At 38.8% G+C, this 20,985-nt stretch overlaps 1 protein-coding gene across 11 annotated transcripts in view; it reads right to left on the bottom strand.

Annotated features, from left to right (window-relative positions):
* LOC148653629 (gephyrin) overlaps nt 1-20,985 on the bottom strand; it is a 502,682-nt gene that overhangs the window by 168,349 nt on the left and 313,348 nt on the right. For all 11 annotated transcript variants that reach the window (XM_088648883.1, XM_088648886.1, XM_088648885.1 and 8 more), the window contains exons 5-6: nt 18,672-18,766; nt 15,283-15,349 (exon numbers count right to left, since the gene is read on the bottom strand). In XM_088648883.1, coding sequence (XP_088505009.1) covers nt 15,283-15,349; nt 18,672-18,766 — 162 coding nt within the window. The remainder of the gene's footprint in view (nt 1-15,282; nt 15,350-18,671; nt 18,767-20,985) is intronic.

The raw sequence follows: 20,985 nt of genomic DNA, 5'->3' as shown, positions 1-20,985 counted from the left end.
GTTTTAATTGGATATTTTGGTTTAATAGATTTCTCTTCACAGTTTTCTATTGCCATTTAACTTCTTTCTTACAAAAAAGGATTTAGTTTCAGCATTCAAGTTTTGATTAAAAAATAAGCTTTGAAAAGCAAAGATCATTTTTAATTCAACAACATGGGACATCATTGTAAGAGGGTGAATACAATTGCAAGACACTGCACAGTATAATACTGTTACTTTAAATGTGGCCAAAAATGTTATTAATTCAACCTTTTTAAAACTGGTACTACATTTTCTAACCGATTTGTCCATTTCAGAGTTGCAGGTTAGCTGGAGCCTATTCTGGCAAGCAACGGGGCAAGATGGGATACACCCTCCACATCCTGCATCCTCACACAAACACTCTTAGTCACACTTGCACAGCACACACCATGATCTTTTCTTATTTTCTTCCACCAGGGTGATGCGGTGGCTCTGTGACTAAGGATCTGCACCTGTGGCTGGAAGGTTGCTGGTTTGTATCCCACAGCCGGCAGAGGAATCCTACTCCATTGCACCCCTGTGCAAGGCCCTTAACCCCAGCTGCTCTATGGGCACCGTATAAATGGCTGACCCTGCGCTCTGACCCCAGGCTCTCTCCCTCTCTGTGTGTCTCATGGGTATGGGGTATGCGAAAAGACAAATTCCTAGTACAAGAAATTGTATGTGGCCAATAAAGTGATCTTATCTATACCTCAGCAGCCTTGTGACTTTCAGTCCTTGTGTACCCTCCCACACTGTGTCACTGATGAACACAAACACTCAAACATCACTGTTGCTGCAGTTGCTTCTCACCAAGCCAGGTTGCATCAAACAAACTCGCACACAGTGGGTTTAGCAGTGATTTCCAGCAACATGTATTGTTACTTCAGAGAAGCCATTTTCCTTCTTTCTCTGAAGCTGAGACAGCCCCTGGAGTCTCTCAAAAGAGATAGGTCATAACACATTAATCGCACAGCCCATGGTTGTAGCTCACAGTTGAAGCTCATCAAACCATCAATTCCCTGCAGCTGTGGCTCCCCAAATGGAGACCAGAAGATTGCCTGTCCTGTCACAACAAATGTGGCAGGAAGGCAATGTGTCAACTCTTTGGACATACACATCTCAAGAATTACTAATCAAAATAATTAATAAAATTAATTTTTTAACACTAACAGTGATCTATGTTTCGATGCTTGGACTGGTGTTCTTCCTTATTTGCACCAAAAATAAAGCAACACAATCAGTCCCCCAAAAATTTGTTGACATAAGCAAAGGAGAGTACTTGACAACCAGGGTGTTATTAGGTCTAAACAGACCTGATTTACAAACATTTAAATTGGAATTGGGCAGATACTGTACATGGTAAATGAAACATAATAATAAGTAGGAAAACAATAGGACACACAGATCCAGCCATTCAAAACCGTGAGGTACACTGCATTAAAATGTTGTGGGCGTGGCGCAATATACAGCATCATACCACATGTTAGTTAAAATATGATAATAGTATCCGGAAGCACCTTATAAAACTGCCAGGTGGAGCTAATAAAGCTTAACGTCTCATGTACAGCATTTGGTTTCGGATCCCGGTCACTGCTGAGGGACAATCTTTTTCCAATTAAGAATTTAAGTTGTATACTACTTAGACTTTTAATACTTTTAAACTCTATTACAGTATGTTAATCGTTAAACATTAAACAGTCAGTATATTTTATAAAAGTAAGATTGCTCAGTTGGACAAAAGTACACAACCTTCAACCTTCATTATAAATATTTTAATTATGCATAAATATTTTATGCATCAAAGTCTTTAACTTGGTAACTTACTTGGGTTCTGGTTTTAATGTGCTTGTTCTAACATTATTAAGCTTATATTCTGTAATTCATATAACGTTTTATCCTTTTCTAAGAATACGTAGTTAGAACACCACTTGCTGTTATTGTAAAAAGATAAATGATCTAGTGATTTAATGTCACTTGACAGTTATATTAATATGGAATCGTGTAACTAAGAAGCTAAAGTAAAGTGGACGTTTTGGAAACATTTTAACATTTGTTTCTTTAAAAAAAAACTTCTATTGTCCTTGAAGTGGTAATGAGCACTGTAATGTAGCGAGCTGCACCCAGGTGGTTCAAAGCATGATCGGAGCATTACTTTCGGTTTGTTTCTCATATAGCTGAATGCATAAAAATACTCCACTATTATAGTTTGTTGTTGGCTCTGACGTGAATTTGTGTATCTGGACAAATTAAGTGATGGTATTGTGATTAAGGATTACTGTGCAACATTCTTTAAACAAAGGAGGGAAGAAGGGTTATTTTTACAACTGGCACTCAGAGATTCTGACTGATTTAATTTCCCTCATTTAGCTGAAACGGATAAAGAAATCATGCAGTAGTTATATGTATTGGAAGGCACTCTGTTTTATTAACAGACTGAAACCTGTTTGGTACAGTGATATGGAGGTGGGTAATGTCATCCCCATTAAACAATGTGCTTTTTGCGCAAACCCTGCTAAATTAAAAGCATTGCAGAAGGTGATAAACTGTACATTATTTACTGAAGAGCAGTTGAGTTCAAAGAAGGAAGTCTGTGAAGCCCCCACTTATTGGTACCAAACATTGATGAGATATCAGGGTTCTGTACAGATCACAGAAAAGCGACCACTGGAACTCCACCAGACATTGTACGTACTGTTTAACCATAGTCAAGGACCGATGCGCTGTTCCCATTTGTAACAGGGTGTAGCGGCAAGGCTTATTAAAAATACGGGAATTAAGTTTGCTGCTCCCTTGCCAGTCCTTCTCTCCTTCATCTCAGTGGTGCTGGATACAGAGAGGCCATTCCATTTGGTTCACATTTAAGGTAATTTTCTAGCTGATAGAGTGTCCTGATAAGGAACAACTCCAAATGCTGAGATTCACCAGCAACCCTAATAAATGGTAATCTCTGGCGCCTTACTGTGTGGGAGATTCCAAGGGAAAGTCTCATCCCAAGGTTTACAACCCTAAGGTCAGAGTGCATTGTTACTCATCCTCAGCCAATCAGGAACTGATAGGGCAGGTTAACTCCACGTGGGTCTTGAATGACCGCGGAACTTTAAACCAATGAATGACCGTAGTTCCTCCAGGTAAAACAGGCAACACAAGGCTCCTCCAGGGCTCCTCCAGGACATTTTCAGACTCATCTCGGACAATCACGTAAGTGCCAGGACTTTCCTTTGTTCTAAGAGTCATGAACGGAGGTCGCTGCGCGTGGGTTAGCCCAGCAGCAAGCCTCGTGAACCCACCGCGAATGCTCACCTGATCAAAGAGTATACTACGGTAGGAACTGTGGACAGCTGAATCTCAGGATTCAGGACTAGTGCTACATCATTAACGAACCGGTCTTCTTCCCGTCTAAAGAATGTGACCTACTTGGACCCACTGGCACTTATCTCATGTGCGCAAACTCTCGCTAGTAAAGCCAGAACTAACTAGCCAGTCTTCAGAGAGTCACTGTCAGTGCGCTGCAGCCGAAATCTCTCTCCTTCTCTCACGTTGAACCAGCACTGCCTGGCACTGGGCTAGAGAACGCCAATTGGACACAGCAACAGCCTCCCACTGTTCCTTTGTGTCCGCGGGAGATCTGAGTCCCCACAGATCGGATGAGTATTCAACCTTCAGCATTACAGCTCAAGAATTCAATTGTTACCTCAACGCCAGTTGATATCAATTTAATTCCTATGACTGATGTACTTGCTTTTGAGTATCTAGTGTAGAAGTTGTAATCCAAGTTCATTTACGAAATGGTCTAAATGAATGGTATACTGAATGTATGTCCTTCTTGGTTTGTAACTCTTCGTGATTGAATATATTCCTTTTGTATTCTGCTAACCCTCACTATAAGATCTGTTATGTTTATATGCACATTTTATGTATTAATAAATGTATTGTTGGGTATTAGTATCCATGTGTGTGCGTCGCTGAGTTATCCTGCAAGGTCGGTTTTCTAATAGCCATCAAAGAATCATTTTGTGACTTACTGCTACAATTAATAATTGTCCCAGCAAATGCACAAAACCCCTACATTTATTGGTGCCTTACTCCCTGGAAATAAGTTCCTTTTAATCCGGAGTTTTTAATGTTGGGCGCTCTAAATGAGTTAAGCTTTGGTGCAATATAAATAAACGTATTTTCCACAAGCTATACTGTAGTGGGTTTAAAACTATACAACATCGCACTGCTTGCTTGTGGCACGTTTTTGTTCAAGTTTTAAAACTACAGTATGGAGAAACAAGAAAGAAAAAACAGGTCATTTGATTGCTGATTGCCTTATGTTAAACAGCAACAATGACAACAGAGCATGCTACTGAAAATTCCCTCCCATCCCCCGAGCAGAAATGTGTATTCTACATAACATTACACAGCGGGGTGTTAACACTCCTAGCCTTTGTGAGAAGTACGGAGCTGTGTTACATAAAGTGGCTGCAATGGAATATACTAGTATGTAAAAGTCAATTCCAAGCTGGATATAAAAGACACAACGTGTCTCCTCTATAAATCTTCAGTTTACAGACCGTCCAAGGTCATTTATTATTAATAATATTTTCCATATTGCACTAAAATTGTAACGTTTTTTACAAGTGTAAATCCACCTATTTTCTAACCACTTTATCCAGGACAGGTAACAGTTTTAGCCCTCCCCTTTCCTTCTAGCCTGTTCCCATTTTTAACCATCTTGTGTCTGAATCGCAGTGGATGATTAATGTTTTTAATTAATGTGGAAGTGCACCAATTTATCACAGTGTTAAATCTAATATTAATTATTGATTAAAATTAAAAATTAAACATAAAACATGTTTACAAAGAAAGTGGATTACAGTAATACTACCAGCTATATAAACACATATATTTAGATCCTTAAATTAATATCGTTATTAATTTCTTTAGATATGCGATTCCATATTATATTCACCATTTAGCGGATTATAAAAAGAATTAGGTTTTTTACTGCAATAACGAGCGCAGGTATTCAAGGTTCAAAGAAATTTCAGAAATTAAACAAAGGTCTGGAACACTCTGTCTCAAAAATAGACGTTTAATAAATTGAAGTTTGTGAAAACAGTGACAAATCACCCCGAACAAAATACAATTTTAAAATACAAACATTAAAAATGTTTTTGGCCACAGATTCTTTTTGTCTTTTATTATAGCACCATGGATTGCAATATAATCTCTGATCAGGATTTTCTTTTATATTTTTGCTGGGATTACTGATATTTGATGGATTGTGTTGCAAGGAAAAATTTGGAAATGAAAACAAATAAGGCACTATAAAGACTGTATTCTTTATTTATGCTACTATTATAGACTGCAAACCCTGGAAGTACAAACAATTATTATTCTCAATCAAAGGAGAGTTAAATGAGTTTCTTGTGAAGTCATAAACCATTCACAGAGTTTACTCTGTTTTGTATTCTGTTCATTTACCGTTTTTTATAAACTCTTGTTATAAACCCATTTTATGATTATGCAACTTGCTCCAAATGTCCTTCTTTCCTGTTGTGGCACAGACTCTGATGAAAGTTGCAAGTCTGATGTTTATCACAGAATGCACTGGATTTATACTGTCTTGAACCCTTATTTCTATGCTCCTGCCCTAAGATGCAATACAATTATCCCACTGTTTTACTTTAATTATAGTATGTTAATATGTTAGTACAGATTATGTGCATTAGATCACTGATGAACAATGAGGTACAGTATATACGGCTACTGATGCTTATTTAATCATGCATCTCCATGATAGTAATAAGTATGATTTAATGGTATTTTTAAGAAAGGCCCAAATCCTATAGTTCTCACATTTTCCAATAAGTAACGCAGACAAAATGACTGTCACACAGATGCATCCATTTAATATGAGCAAAGTTACTATCCCAGCACTAGACAGTATCTCAGGTAACTCAAGAAACCGACCCTCCATTGAAACACTAAAACAGAAGTGCATAAGTGCTTTTGGTCTTGGTTATAGTTGGTGATTGACGAACTCGTCGTCAAGAGAAAATTTTTACTTCTCATCAATTTAAGGGCCTGTCATGCAGTGATGTGTGCATGACTATAATGCTGCCTGCTGGCAGCCTGGAGGAGATCAAGGTTCAGGGATCCTCAGAAAGTTTAGATTAAGTGGTGGAAATTGTCCAGTCCTGTGTTTATGTGGTTATGTGGTGGAAAAATGTAGGCAGCTGAACACTTAGACATCTCTTACACTGCCTGTCTTGTCTGACCTGTGAGAAAGCTCTACACTGTGAAGGTGGCAAGTGTCACCTCAGGTGGACAAAGCATAAAAATCAAGTGACATTTCCTTACCGCCACATCAAGCCAAAAGAGGACTACAGGTTTTTCAAAGGCCGGCAGGTTCAGAGAACCTTTCTCCCCACCTGTGGCAAGGACTGTTGTGTGGATTCTCATTTGTCCTCCTGCTATTATGACCCTGAAGGAATGCACTGCAGATAAGCATTTTGACTTTGCCATCTACCAGACCTTTCTTGTTCCCTCTAAGGTTCCTCCCAGCATGGCTGTTGCTAGGAACAGTCGCTAGGCTGTAGCTGTTGCTAGACTGTTGAGGTTCTGCATCACAGTTTTCTGTACAGATTTTGTCATCTTCGAGTTCCCTGTGACTTGCCATGAGTCTGTGTTTGTAGTGGGGGACACCCCTCAATTTACCTCGTTTAGATGGAGACCCTGGCCAGAAACAGCAGCCAGAACAATGGAGCTATCACCACGGACACTCCATTTCGACTGCTATCTACAGTAGGTGTTTCTCTTCTAGAGAGTGCTCTTCTAATCTTCTGGTGTAAAGCCACACATCTTATCTGCACATCCAATCCCAACTACAGTACCTCTGCCCAAGCACCACCACTGTTTCCACAACTAGATCTTCATACTCCTAAACTGCAATTCCCTGCAGCACATGTTGAAGGATATCTACTTCATGGTGGTGTGTCTTCCCTCAGAGAAGTGTTGTATGGAGGGCTGCTTCGATGGCCACAAAATTCTAAAGGGAACAATGGTTGGCGGTTGGCATTGTGCCTGTACAATTTTCCCAGGAAAGATGACTAATCCTGCCCCAAAGAGGGGGAGGGGGTTTGTCACTGGTCAGTGGCATTGAAAGGATCACGGCAGGTCTTTATATATGTTAATAAATTAATATAGTTAAAGACATTCTGAACGTTATTATACTTCCATTCTTTTTATTTTAAGCTACCAAAAATGTTCCTTGTAGTTACATGATTCCTTTTTAAGCAGATTTAAAGAGGTACTACAACAGATTTCACTTACATCCAGCACATCACAATTGCCACCTATCTATCTTCTTTGGGCAGTGAAAAGCTAAATTTGGTATGCTGAATCATACCACAGTACAGCGCACAAAGCTTTCCACAGACAAATGTTTTGATGCACATTCTGATTGGCTGTATCTGTGCAGCCATTTACTTTTCTTTTTTTCCCTGAGGAGTCCATCTCAATGTTATCAATAGCAGTATTATTTTCTGTTTTTATTATGTTAAATGTTGCTCTACTGATTTGAAGATCCAGCTGATTATTAAAATGAGCCAGGGTATCAGCTCCAACAATATAGCTGATAACTTATTTCAGACTCCTACAATCTATACAATTCTGTATGTCAGTCAGCTGCTTAAAGAGGTGCCTCTTGATCTTGATTTTAAATACACTTCCCCATAGTTTTCATTTATGCCTTCTGGCTCATGTTTCACCTTGAGAATTTTGAATACTTGAATTAATTCTCTGTTCTTTTAGCCTGTCAGTGGAAGACTTTCTTTTGAACCCAGTTCTTACCTGGTGTCAGTTCTTGGACTGATTTCAGGCCAACAATACTTTTTTTGTATTGTGATGATTTAAAAAGGACATCATATTCTAACTGCACATTATTTAATTTTAACAGAACATCCTTTACCTATATATCCTAACATGGTCTTACTAACTATATCTGTACTATTCCACTGTGACTATAAGATTAATATCAGGTGTCTAGATAAACAGTTTTTATTTTTTCTACCTGCACTTGTCTACATTAAATACCATCTTCCAGGTGCCAGTCATGAATTGGCCAGTCATGAATTTCTTTTGGATCTTTTTGAATTTCTTTTGCATCTTCTATAGTGTTTACTAATCCTTCTAGATTAGTATAACCTGTGAGATCAACAATTTGTCAACTACACAGAAACCTAGACCACTGAGCAGTCAGAATACAACACTAGGGCACACCTTACTCTTACTAAAATAGGTTTCTCCTTAAAAAGGAAGAGGACCTATCAAACCCCATATTTATGAAGTAATACTCTTTGAATCTTTGGAGTTCACTGAGAAATGGACAAAGGAGCACGCTCGAGGCTATAAAAGAAAGAAAAATACAGACACCTTATGATGTACTCTGCCCTTAACGAAAAAGGGATTTCAAAGGTCTGCCTGTACTGTACAACCCACAATGGTAATAATGTCCAGAATATTTTAACTGTATGCATTTTCAGACTCACACAACAAACAGTACTTAAAAACCTAAACCATCACTAGCTCCATGCAGACCCATTAAATACAAACAAAAGCCTGAGAAGAGAGAGGTACCATTTATGATGTTACCCCTGTGGTACACAAGTGGACTGGTTCAGAGGTGGAGGTGGGGCCAATGCTATACCATACCAGCGGATAAAGTTAAAATTGTATTAATCACTGCTTGATTATGCAAAGCCATAGAGACAATATTCACATCTCACGCATTTCACCACACTTTGTGCAAAATTATTCCCTTACGTTTACATCTTACACATGACAAGCCATGGCCACACGGCCACAAGGCCACAAAATCACATAAATAATGGGAATTATACTCTTTACCTTTTGGTCTTTGGGTTGGACACATGGTTTCTATATTCATTGTATTGCAAAGCTGAATTCTGACCAAGCTTCAGCTTCATGACAGAAGGTACCAAAATAAAATATTGTGATAAACATTATTTAAAATTGACTTCTCTGTTCTAACCAGGACTAGAGGATGGAAATCAACTGTAAAACAAAGCAAAACAATCTTTTCCACAGAAGAGATGCCTTTCTTTTTGAACATGAGCTTTACCTTTCTATGGTAAAATAATCCTGGTGAGACTAAAAACAAATCTTTCATTCAACCACAATATGCGGTCCTTTTTGATTTGAGAGTTGGTTAATGTTTGTAAGATTCATATTTTTTCTTTTTTGTAGCACTGGAATTCAAGTGTTGACTCAAGATTTTTTAGATTATTCCAGTTTTTACCACTGAGTGCAAGTTATTCTCTCAAAAAATATTTTTGGCCATGCTTCTGAATAAATCTTTCTTCCAGGTTGGGTTGTAACTAGTGTATTACTTATTGAGAATGAACACTACAGTAAAAACTTAAATATCTTATGTATTTTCATAGTCGGCACTACAGTTATTCAGTCTCTCACCTCAGAGCTGTGGACAGGTCTCTGACATTCCCCAAGATGTCATGGTGCTAGTGTTTTGTTTCTGGGTCAGACTTTCTTTAATACCTATTGCCAATCAACATGACTTCTAGATGCTACTATAAACCTTCTAGGGCTTTGTAAAACTAACAAATGACTAAAAAAACTTGAGATTTGTTTTTCAGCATGTATTTAAAGTGTCTGAAGATATTTGAACATTATTCTACTTAGGATGTTATATGTTTTATAGTCATGCCATAATTTATATCTATGACTCATTTTCATACATTTGTATCATACATTTTATTTTAGAAATGTTGGACAATCTTGACGTGTACCTGTATTTCCTGCTAAAATATTAAACTACAGTTATTCAAGGGTACTTACAGATTTGGAAGCTATTGTAATTTATACCTATCTATGTACAATACAATCAGAGGGGTGTTCCTGCATATGTTCACTCAATTGAATGTTTCCTATATAGTCATTTTTAGATCTATAAACTTTTCTTTAAATTTATAAAATTATTGATGGCCACAAATACCCATCTTAATTACTTATTCTTTTACAATTAGTCACAGATTTTGTGCTAATTTCTTAATTATTACTTAAATTAGTTTAACTGCAGTAGTACAGGGATACCTGGAGGACAAAAAGACATACAGATTACAGATACAGATTATGTAAGGACAGTCCTATAGAGAATCAAAGACACACTAATGTTTTCCCTTTCTCATAATTTGTTAACATATGGAGTGCTTTTAATGCAATACTAATACAATTCCCAGAGCATGAACCATTTCAGGCAAATGAAATTAACAACTCATGGAAGAAAGTCACATTGCAGACAAGTCCAATACAGTTAAGTAAATAAATTGGATATCAACTGGTAGAGCTGAATACAGAGTGCACAGAGATTGCCAGAAGTTACAACCCATTCGTATGAAATTATGGTAAAGAGATTTGGAATACAGTACACAGAAGACTAATATCCTATAGATAATATAGACTAAATGGTTCCCGACACTAACGCTACAATAGAGGGTTTTCAGATAGTGCGTGTGGATCGGAAAATCAAGGAGAGCGGTAAAAAGAGAGGAGGAGGGCTAGCAGTGTTTGTGAGTAACAGATGGTGTAACTGTAATCATATAACTGTAAAAGAACAGCTCTGCACCCCGGACACTGAGCTACTAGCAGTTAGCCTGCGGCCATATTACCTACCTAGGGAGTTCTCGCAGGTTATTGTTGTGCTGGTATATGTCCCGCCCTCTGCCGACGCAGCCTCAGCGTGTGACGTCATACACACTGTTACAGCCGGACTACAGACTCGTCACCCACAAGCCATGTTCTTGATAACTGGCGATTTTAATCATGTTTCGCTCTCCTCTACCCTGCCTACTTTTAGTCAGTTTGTTAAATGCCCTACTAGAGATAACAAGACTTTGGACTTGCTGTATGCTAATGTCAAGAATGCCTACAGCTCCACATCACTCCCCCCCCTTGGCAGATCTGACCACAACCTTGTTCACCTCCTATCTCTGTACAAGCCTCTTGTACTACAGCAACCAGTAACCACCAGGACAGTGAGGAGATGGTCAGCTGAGGCCAATGATGCACTGATGGACTGTTTTGAAACAACGGACTGGGAGATACTCTGTGAGCCTTATGGAGATTACATTGATGGTCTTACCCACTGCATCACTGACTACATTAACTTCTGTGTTGACAGTGCAGTGCCCACCAGGAAAGTGCTCTGCTTCTCCAATAATAAACCCTGGGTCACCACTGATCTGAAGGCCATCCTAAATAGGAAAAAGAGGGCTTTCCAGGCAGGTGACAAGGAGGAGCTGAAGCGAGCACAAAAAGAGCCTAAGGTGAGAGTTAGGGAGAGCATGGTGGCTTATGGGAGGAAAATGGAGGACAGGCTGAGGGAGAGCAATGTGAGAGAAGTGTGGAATGGCATGAGGAAGATCTCCTGATACAAATTGTCCGGCGGCCAACAGAGTGAGGGAGGCCTGGAGAGGGCCAATGAGCTGAATCTTTTCTTTAACAGATTAGATACAGTTTCCACTGTCCATTCACCTCACAGGCCTTCACCCCAGACACCCTCTTCATGTCCTCAGTCACCCCATCATGTGATCCCTCCTACTCCTACTCCATCTTCCCCTGCCCTCCTCGGCCTATCCATCACAGCTGACCAGGTTAGAAGGGAGTTGAGGAGACTCCATGCAGGGAAGGCAGCGGGTCCTGATGGTGTCAGCTCCAGGGTGCTAAAGATCTGTGCAGACCAACTGGGTTCAGTGCTACAGTACATCTTCAACCTCAGCCTGAGATTAGAAAAGGTTCCGATGCTCTGGAAGACGTCTTGCCTGGTGCCAGTACCCAAAAAGGGGCACCCTAAAGTCTTGACTGACTACAGACCAGTGGCACTTACATCACACCTAATGAAAACTCTGGAAAGGCTTGTACTGGACCACCTCAGAACCCTGGTGAGTACAGATCTGGACCCCCTGCAGTCCGCCTACCGGTCACACCTGGGAGTGGAGGATGCAGTCATCTATCTGCTACACAGAGCTAACTCTCACCTGGAGAAGACGGGGAGCATTGTGAGAGTTATGTTCTTTGACTTCTCCAGTGCCTTTAACACCATCCATCCACCTTTACTGAGAGATAAGCTTAGGGCGGAGCAGGTGGACACTCCCCTGCTGTCCTGGATTATAGACTATCTGACCTGCAGGCCACAGTATGTACGGCTACAGAGCTGTGTGTCCGAACAGATTGTTAGCAGTACTGCGGCTCCACAGGGGACTGTCCTTGCTCCATTCCTGTTCACCTTTTACACCTCTGACTTCAGGTACAACTCTGAGACATGTCATCTGCAGAAGTTTTCGGATGCACCCCGAAAGAGGGGAGGGAGGAGGAATATAGGAGCTTGATTACCAATTTTGTGGAGTGGTGTCATCTTAACCATCACCAGCTTAACACCAGCAAGATCAAAGAAATGATCTTCGACTTTCGAAGGAATAAGTCTCTGCTGAACCCTGTTTCCATCCAGGGTGAGGACATAGAGGGTGTACATTCCTACAAGTACTTAGGGGTACACCTGGATGATAAGCTGGAGTGGTCTGGTAACACTGACGCCCTGTACAAGAAAAGTCAGAGCCAACACTATTTTCTTAGGAGACTCAGGTCCTTTGTTGTGTGTGGAACACTGATACACATTTTTTATGAATCAGTGGTGGCGGCGGCCATCTTCTACGCTGTTGTGTGCTGGGGCCCAGGATCATGACAAAAGATGCAAATAGGCTCAATAAACTTATCACGAAGGCTGGCACTGTGTTGGGGATGAGCCTTGACCCCATGGAGGTGGTGGCTGAGAGGAGAATGCTGACCAAGCTCACAGGCATCATGAACAACATATCTCATTTGCTTCATGGGACTGTTACTGTGCAGCGGAGCACATTTAGCAATAGACTGCTCCAGCTACGGTGTTCAAGGGAACGTTTCCGCAGGTCTTTCCTCCCAGCAGCTGTCAGAGTGTATAACGCTGCCCTAGGCTACGACTGTTAGCCCTTCATTTGCTCCTCTATGGACAGCATGTTTACTCCATTGTACTTTTTGGACAATCAGTCTGTATAAACCTATGCACATTTTGCACATATTTTATTGTTCTTACAGTGACTATGATCGCACATTTTGCACACACCTATGTATTTATTTATTTCTATTTATTTTGTTGTCTTTTGTTTTATAACTATTCTGATGTCTGTTTTGCTTGTCTTGGGCTGGACTGCTGTAACACATCAATTTCCCTACGGGATTAATAAAGTATTATCTATCTATCCACAATTGACTAATTTATTTTTATTGATGAATGGAATTTACTGAAAGACTAAGTTTTATCAGATATACAGGAGACAGTAGAAGACCAAAAATCATACATTAATTTTTCTCCAATAGTCCGGTCTGCACAGTACAAATCTTTCCTTCATTGTTAATTGACCAGGAGAGCAACAGAAGCTCTATTCTGGTTTCAGTGCCTCAGGTACCATTACCTTTGTAGCGGCAATGCTTGTTAATAAGACAGAATTAAGTGTTGCTGTGCTTTCCCAAATGAGGCCTCATCTCTCTGTTCATGTCTGTGGTGCAGCCACAGAGAAACTATTCATGCAGGCTGATTTAAAGATGTTTTCTTTTGATAAGGGACAGCTCCCAAATGGGGATGCACTTAGCTAAGCCTGGCTATCATGATCAATGGTCATCCATTGGCGCCTATCTGTCTAGCGAGTGCCAGATGGACATCTGGACTGCATTCCTAGGTGTCAGGAGTGACTCATATCTCACCATGATCAACCAATCAGGGACTGGTAGGGACTCTGATGCCCAGGAAACTTTCAGCCAATGAACGAGCTGAAGTTCCTCCAGGTAAAAACAGGCAACACAGAGAGCCTGTAGTGGACTTTTCTGAAAGGGAGAATCTCAATGGAGAATTCCAGGGCAGGACGGCCCAGGAGCAGAAAGGCTTCCAAGGGCAGGACAATCCTGACAATCCTGAGACAGCCCGGACCACCACAGAACGGCCAGTGTGTCCGAGTGCCAGAACTTTCCTTTGTTCTAAGAGTCTAGAGTGGAGGTTGCCAGAGAGTAACCAGAGGATCCACCCGAGGTTAGCAAGCCTCGTGAACAGGTCGGAACTGTGGACAGCTGAATCACTATTCAGAACTAGCGCTTCATCAGTCATCCTTTCTCCTGTGCCCAAACTTTGCTAGTTAAAGCCAACACTAACTAGCCGGTCAGTGAGCATCAGCAGCGCACCGTCGCAAGCGGCACAGCACAGCCTGGCATGGAGCCAGAGAGCCCGCAGGAGATCTGAATCCCCAGAGACTGGATGAGTATTCAACTTCAATGCATTACAGCTCGAGAATTCAATTGTTATCCCAACCAGTTGATATCAATTTAATTTCTAAGAGTTATGTACTTGTTTTGAGTATCTAATGTAGAAGTTGTAACCAAGTTCAATTACGAAACGGTCTAAATGAATGATATACTGAGCGTATGTCCTCTTGATATGTGTAACTCTTTGTGACTACATGAATATATATCTTTTGTATTCTGATAACCCTCTTGATAAGATCTGTTAGGTTTATATGCATATTTTATGTTTTAATAAATGTATCCTCGTGTATTAGTACCTGTGTGTGTGCGTTGTTTGAGTTATATCGCATGGTTGGATTCTAAGGCCATCAAAAGAATCATTTTGTGATTTACGGCTACAATTAATAATTGTCCCCGTAAATGCCCAAACTCTATAGAACTGCTGCCTTCAGAGAGCACACTACACCTTTATGCATCAGGTACCATTATCTTTATTCTTTCACTGCCCTCTATTAAAGACAGTGACTTTCCCAATTATTAAAGCAATTAATCATCAGTACAGGATAATCACATTATTTCTCCCCAGGAGTTTAGGACGCTGTGGCATATTGCCATTTTTGGAGGTACAATTCTCTAGGCTTTGCCCCATGCCTTATAACACAGTGAAATCCTGTTGAACCAAACCACTTAATTCTTAAAGTTGTTCTAAAGTTAATATCAGAAGTTGAACTCCAGTCTAAACAACTGAATAACTACAGTGCCCACATACTACATACTTGCTTAGGTGTTATTTATATTTTCAAAAACACATTATGCACAAATGTACTGAAATAAAAGAGATGTACACAGCTTCATCTCCTCTAAAGCTGTAGAAACAATGCTGATTTTTGTTGATAATACTTTTAACATGCAAGAAATTGAACTCACCTGTGAGCCCTTTTTGCTGCCAGGCAGGTTGATGATAAGAGTCTTCCCTCTGATCCCACACACAGGCCTGTTAGACAGAAAATAACCATTTAGGAGTCAATAACTGCAAACAAAAAGCAAATCTTTTGGGATAGTTTGCAGTGCATCGAAAAAGTTTGTGAACCCATTAGGATTTCCAATTTTTTAAACCTTAAATGTTACTACAGTACATCTTAATCTAAGTCTTAATAATAAAGTTAACATTTAGAAATAAACTACACAAAACATGATACTCTTTCAACATTAATTTATCCTGAAATGATGCCACATTTAATATACATGTATGACAAAGTACAGTATATGAACCTTTTCTTTCAGTAACTGTTGGCACCTCCTTGAGCAGCAATGACTGCAACTAAATGTTTGCTGTAACAGTTGATCAGTCTCTCACATTAGTTTTGAGGACTTTTGCCCCATCTATCCTTATAGAACTTCTTAAACTGTGTGACATTTGAGGCCTACCTTGCAAGAACTGTTTGCTTCAGGCCCTGGCACAACATTTTTATATGGTTTAGGTCGGGAATTTGACTTGGCCATCATTAAGGTAGAATTCCTTCTTCAACAGCCATTCTTTCATTCATTTGCTTTTATGTTTAAGATGTTTGTCTTTCTGCAAGACACACTTTAGGTTCACCTTCAGGTCACAGAAGAATGATGTTCTCCACTGGAAGTGGTTCAGGTCCTAAGGCAGCAAAGCAGTCTATCCATCTGTCACAAAATGGATTGGTTCTATAACCTTTTTCAGAATGATGAGCATTCATACCTCTTTTTCTAAGGTCCTCAGAGATTTCGTTAGATCTCTGGCATGGCAGGTGAGGTCTTGCAAACACTGCACCCAAGATCCACCTACTTATTTAAACTCTTGATTATAATTGTTCCCTTTAATTATTTATTTTCACATACTCACATATTTTTCACAATAACTCAGTTTAGTTAATGCATAATTTTGTTTCAAGAGACATGGAATTGGTTATTTTAAACCTTTTTACATATTTACAATCATAACATGGTTTCATGGTAAAATTATGACATTTCCTAATTTATTCTTAGGGTTCACATACCTTTTCTTAGAACTATATGTGTAAGAATAAAAACAGAAAAAACATTCATAATATTCTGAGAACCACTTAAAACTTACCTATTGCTATTATCCAATAATTATTTGTTATGGTTTTAATGCCTTTTGGTAAAAAGTTTATGAAACTGGGAGTATTGAACGAGCTAACAAGCCAATTTCTTTTACAAAACAGCTGAATGAGATCCTTGGATCAATTAAATACTAACTACTAAATGGGCTATATGTCCCAAATTTGTACTTAACGTTGGAATCAATGAGCACCTCACAACACTTCATCTCAAATTAGAAGGTAACCAATATGCCTACATGATTTTAGGAATATGTTCCTACTCTAATTTCAGGTAAAGAAGACAAGAGATTTATATGCTAAAATCAGCCAAATTGTGGAATCTTGAAGGATTACAGAAGTCTCCTGCCTGAGACTTTAATACCAGAAGTGAAAGAATACCAGAATACCAGAAGTGCCAGAATACAACCATTGGAAAGCATGGATTTGGAAGAGTCCAATGGCAATCTCCTTTGTACTAAATGCTAAAGGCAATATCTAATCAAAACCATTTCTGGTTCTGCCAGCATAAAACTCCTTAGAAAATCCATGGTTTGAACATTGGCACATGAATTACTTTGACATTTTCAGGTAATGCCAAGTGCACACAACTGCTCAACCCATCCCCATTTTATCTGCTTAATTATGTCTATCAAACTGGCTCCCACTGTAGCTCACACTGCCCGATGAAGAAGCAATGTCAATAGGAATCAGTATTTTTCAGAGAGCATTGTCAAGACCAATTTAAGTAAAATCTATCAAAAATGTATCAAGAACAGAAGTGTTCAAATGTGGCAGAACTTTAAGAAGAAAAGGCATTTTGAAGATCTATTCATTCAAGAATCCAATCAACAGCAGAAATGAGAGATAAGCTTGGTAACCACTTACTCTAAACCTATGGAGCACAATATACAGGAACTAAGTCTACAGCTCCTTACTCTCTTAAAAATGACATTAAATGAAGAGGTAATACCAAAATATTTAAAGGATGTCATGGTTGTGATAATCTTCAAGAAAGGACACAAATATGACTGTGATCCCTCTGCTGTCCATCACAGGAAAGTTCATTACAGACATTCTCCTGATTTTTTTCCTACTGCTGAAGAACATCCCCTGGAATCCCACTGTGGGTTCATGACCCTGAACAGGCATAGCTGACATGAGTTTTACAATCCCTCGATTAAAAGAAAAAAGTTGGGAGCAACACCAACAACTCTGCTTATCATTTTCTGACTTGACAAAAATATTTAATTCTGTGAATCATATGGCAGTCTGGAAGATTCCCCTGAAGTATCGATGTCTTCCATGATCTTTAAACACTCTTCAGTTCTGCTTATAATGGTATACATGCAGCAATCCTTACTAGTAAACCCATTACAAAACTCATTACTTTAATGTGACTCCTGAATGACAACAGGGACCTTAGCCATATAATGAATGCTGTTTGAAGAAAGTTTTACTAATTATGCTACTGAATCTGCCATCAGCTTTGTTTGGTTGTCTGGTTCAAAACTCTTAAAGAATGTTCTCTTCTTTCGAATTTATCCAAAGCTAAACCACAGCCAAAGAAACTAGAATAATTGTTGCAAATGCAAAATGCAATGTGAAGAATTGTATGGATATTAACTCCTGCGAGATTATGGTCCTTCACTGAAAAAGATGGAAAGAGAATATCTTTAATGGAGCCCCACACTTTAAAATTCAAAGATGCCAGGATGCAACCAGAAACCTAGTCATGCAATACTCTGTTCTTGGCATGTAAAATTATGAAATAAGAAAGGTTACAAATGAGAGAGTCTAAAATAGACAACAAATGGGTGGTAGACACCATAAACAGATGAAATCATGATGGTTACATTGATGAGCTGAGAAAATATGTATTACACAAATAATTATTTAAAATTCAGTACTTGGTTATAGAGTTAGGAAGAAAGTAAAGAAAGTCTGTAATCTTTTCTCAGTTTCAATAACTGAGAAATAACCAATTTCCCTTCTCTGCACAACCAGGAACGATAAATTTTTCAAGATCTCTGACATATGATAGCAAAACAAGGTCCAATAGTCGGCATAACCATTATCAAAAAAGAATGAATAAAATCTTGAAAGAAATTAAGAAATAAACATAGTATTTTGTGCTTTGAACTGGAGGAGTCAAGTGAAGAGGGGGGTTTAAGGGAACAGGCTGATCGTTCCTTTTTACTTTCAGCTGTGCTGTGCTTTGCTTACCTGGAAAGCATGCCCAGCGGGGTGACATTGAGTGATCCCATCAGCATCGCTAATGCCATCCCAGGGGCCTCCCGCTCAATCACTTCCTTCGTGGCCTATGATTAAAGAAAAGTAGTTGTAGCAAAGAGAGTAGAACAACCACTGAGCAACAAAGTGCAGAGCAGTCAGAAAAACTCTTTTCAGTGGTTGAAGAGGGGAACCTGGAGGGATGAAATTCAGTAAAACATCCAGCACTCATTACTATCTCCTGTCTGTTTTTCTCTAGTTCTGTAGAGGTGTACAGTAGGTTTTATCCCCAACAAGTTTTTTTCTTTAAGTCCCTTACCTCCAAATACAAGCTTTTACAGTAGTCATTCAAACATAAGCATCTCTTATCTGGTTTCCACACAAATAAAAACTCAACAGTAATAAATGAAAGGTCAATGGTAAAGAACTAAAACATGTCTAAATTAGAAAGGTGTTCAAATTTTCCAAGTAAAATTTTGTAAACCTGGATTCTAAAATCAAACCTGAAATGTAAACTTCAGTGGGTTGAACAAGAAACTGATATTTTATATTACTGCATTTTTGGCACAACATTATGAAAAAACAAATAGATGTTGTAGAAATATATTCTATACACTTTTAATTTATCCTATTATGAAACAAAAAACTATATCAGCACCTACAGTACATACAAAACTTAGAAAAGCATCAATAGTATATAACCATTTTGATAAAGTATGAAATTCAAGATATTTATATGAGAGATCCAGACAGCATAAAAATGTAAAAACATATAATATTCAATTCAATTCAATTTATTTTTAAATAGCACCTTTTACAACAAGGTTGTCCCCAGGCACTTAAAAAATCTGTGTGACAATACGTGACATTACAATACAGAAAGAGAAAAATCCAGAAGACAACAGAGTAGAGGAACCAAAAATTCCTCTATAAGGAGAAAAAAACCTCTAGGGGTCTAAGGTGAACTGGCTGCCCAACCCTTCTGGGCATGCTAAGATTATACAATTCTATAAAAAGTACTAAATGTGGAGTATTAAGTCTTCCATCATGTCCTTCTGTGTGCCTGTACTCCATGCAGATCTCTGTAGACCAGCAAATCCTCCTATATAATGAATTTTGCAAATTACATTTTAATAAAATATAACACCTTTATTGCCAGGAACATCTGTTAGAGTAACAAAGTTGACTCTTCATCACTAAGCATAAAGCCAGAAAAGTCTTATTAAAAGTTTATGTCTTTACATGAATCCTGTTGCTTGTAATAGGGGGTGCAACTTGTGTGGCCTTTCTGGTGAGTTCCATATGCAACAGGATTCACATACACATATACCCACAGTGATCGAAGTGATCAAACATATTTATGTCCAAAACAAATTCAACAATCTCTGCCAAGCCCTCAGTAGTTTGTGAAACTGAGTTTTGAACATATTCATCTGTCTTCAAAAGTCTTTGTTTCACTGGTGGAGAATTACAATTAACTGAATAATGAATAATGGGCATAAGAAAGGTGTAAAAAAGAGACCAATTATCTATATTCATGAGGATGCTGCGAAATATTTATTATACCAAGCCGCTGACAAAAGACTGCTGTCTGAACTCAGGTTGTTTTAATTTATGAAAGGAGGATCCTTTGTTTGTCCTTGAGTTGAATGACACTTCAAACATACCATTAGAAGTTTACAAATAAACAAAAAGAATCAAAAAGGAGAGGAACATGCAAACAAGCTTCATGAGCGTATCCTTCAAGAAAAAGGAGCTGGTAATGAAATTCAGAACCTTTTTTTAACATTTTTAAAGAAAAATTGCCTTGACAAAATGCCATTCCTAGCAGTCAAGAGTATGAAATAGCCTACACAGCAGAGGGTAATGCTTTTGTTAAAGCAGTGAGACCCTCTGTGAACAACACTCAGCTTCCACATTTTCGTCCAGCAAAAACTATGCAAGGCTCTTACAGCTGTGTTAGAAAACTACTCAATGAACCAGGCATTTTTTCAATTCTGTTTCCAAAAAGTGTTGTAAAAAAGGGGAATGGGTCTCCTTACTCAATGTAGACTCAAGCTAACCTCTAGCATGGTTTAGGAAGCCTTGTCTTTCTGGCTCTTATGACAAAGGTTCTAAAGGGCAGCTTGATAATGTGAGTTTTAAACTTTCCTATTCTAGCAAACTGCAAGCATGTCCTTGGGTTCTTCAATACTTATAAAATTCATAATAAAATGCATTGTAAAATTCTGAAAAAAACTTAAACCAATCACAAAACACTGACTTTCTGATTCACCTGGGGATTGAAGCATTTAACTACTGAAAAGCT

Source organism: Lepisosteus platostomus, chromosome 10 (genome assembly GCF_059453375.1).
Source record: "Lepisosteus platostomus isolate fLepPlt1 chromosome 10, fLepPlt1.hap1, whole genome shotgun sequence".
NCBI lineage: Eukaryota > Metazoa > Chordata > Actinopteri > Semionotiformes > Lepisosteidae > Lepisosteus > Lepisosteus platostomus.
This window is presented reverse-complemented; position numbering and strand designations above follow the sequence as displayed.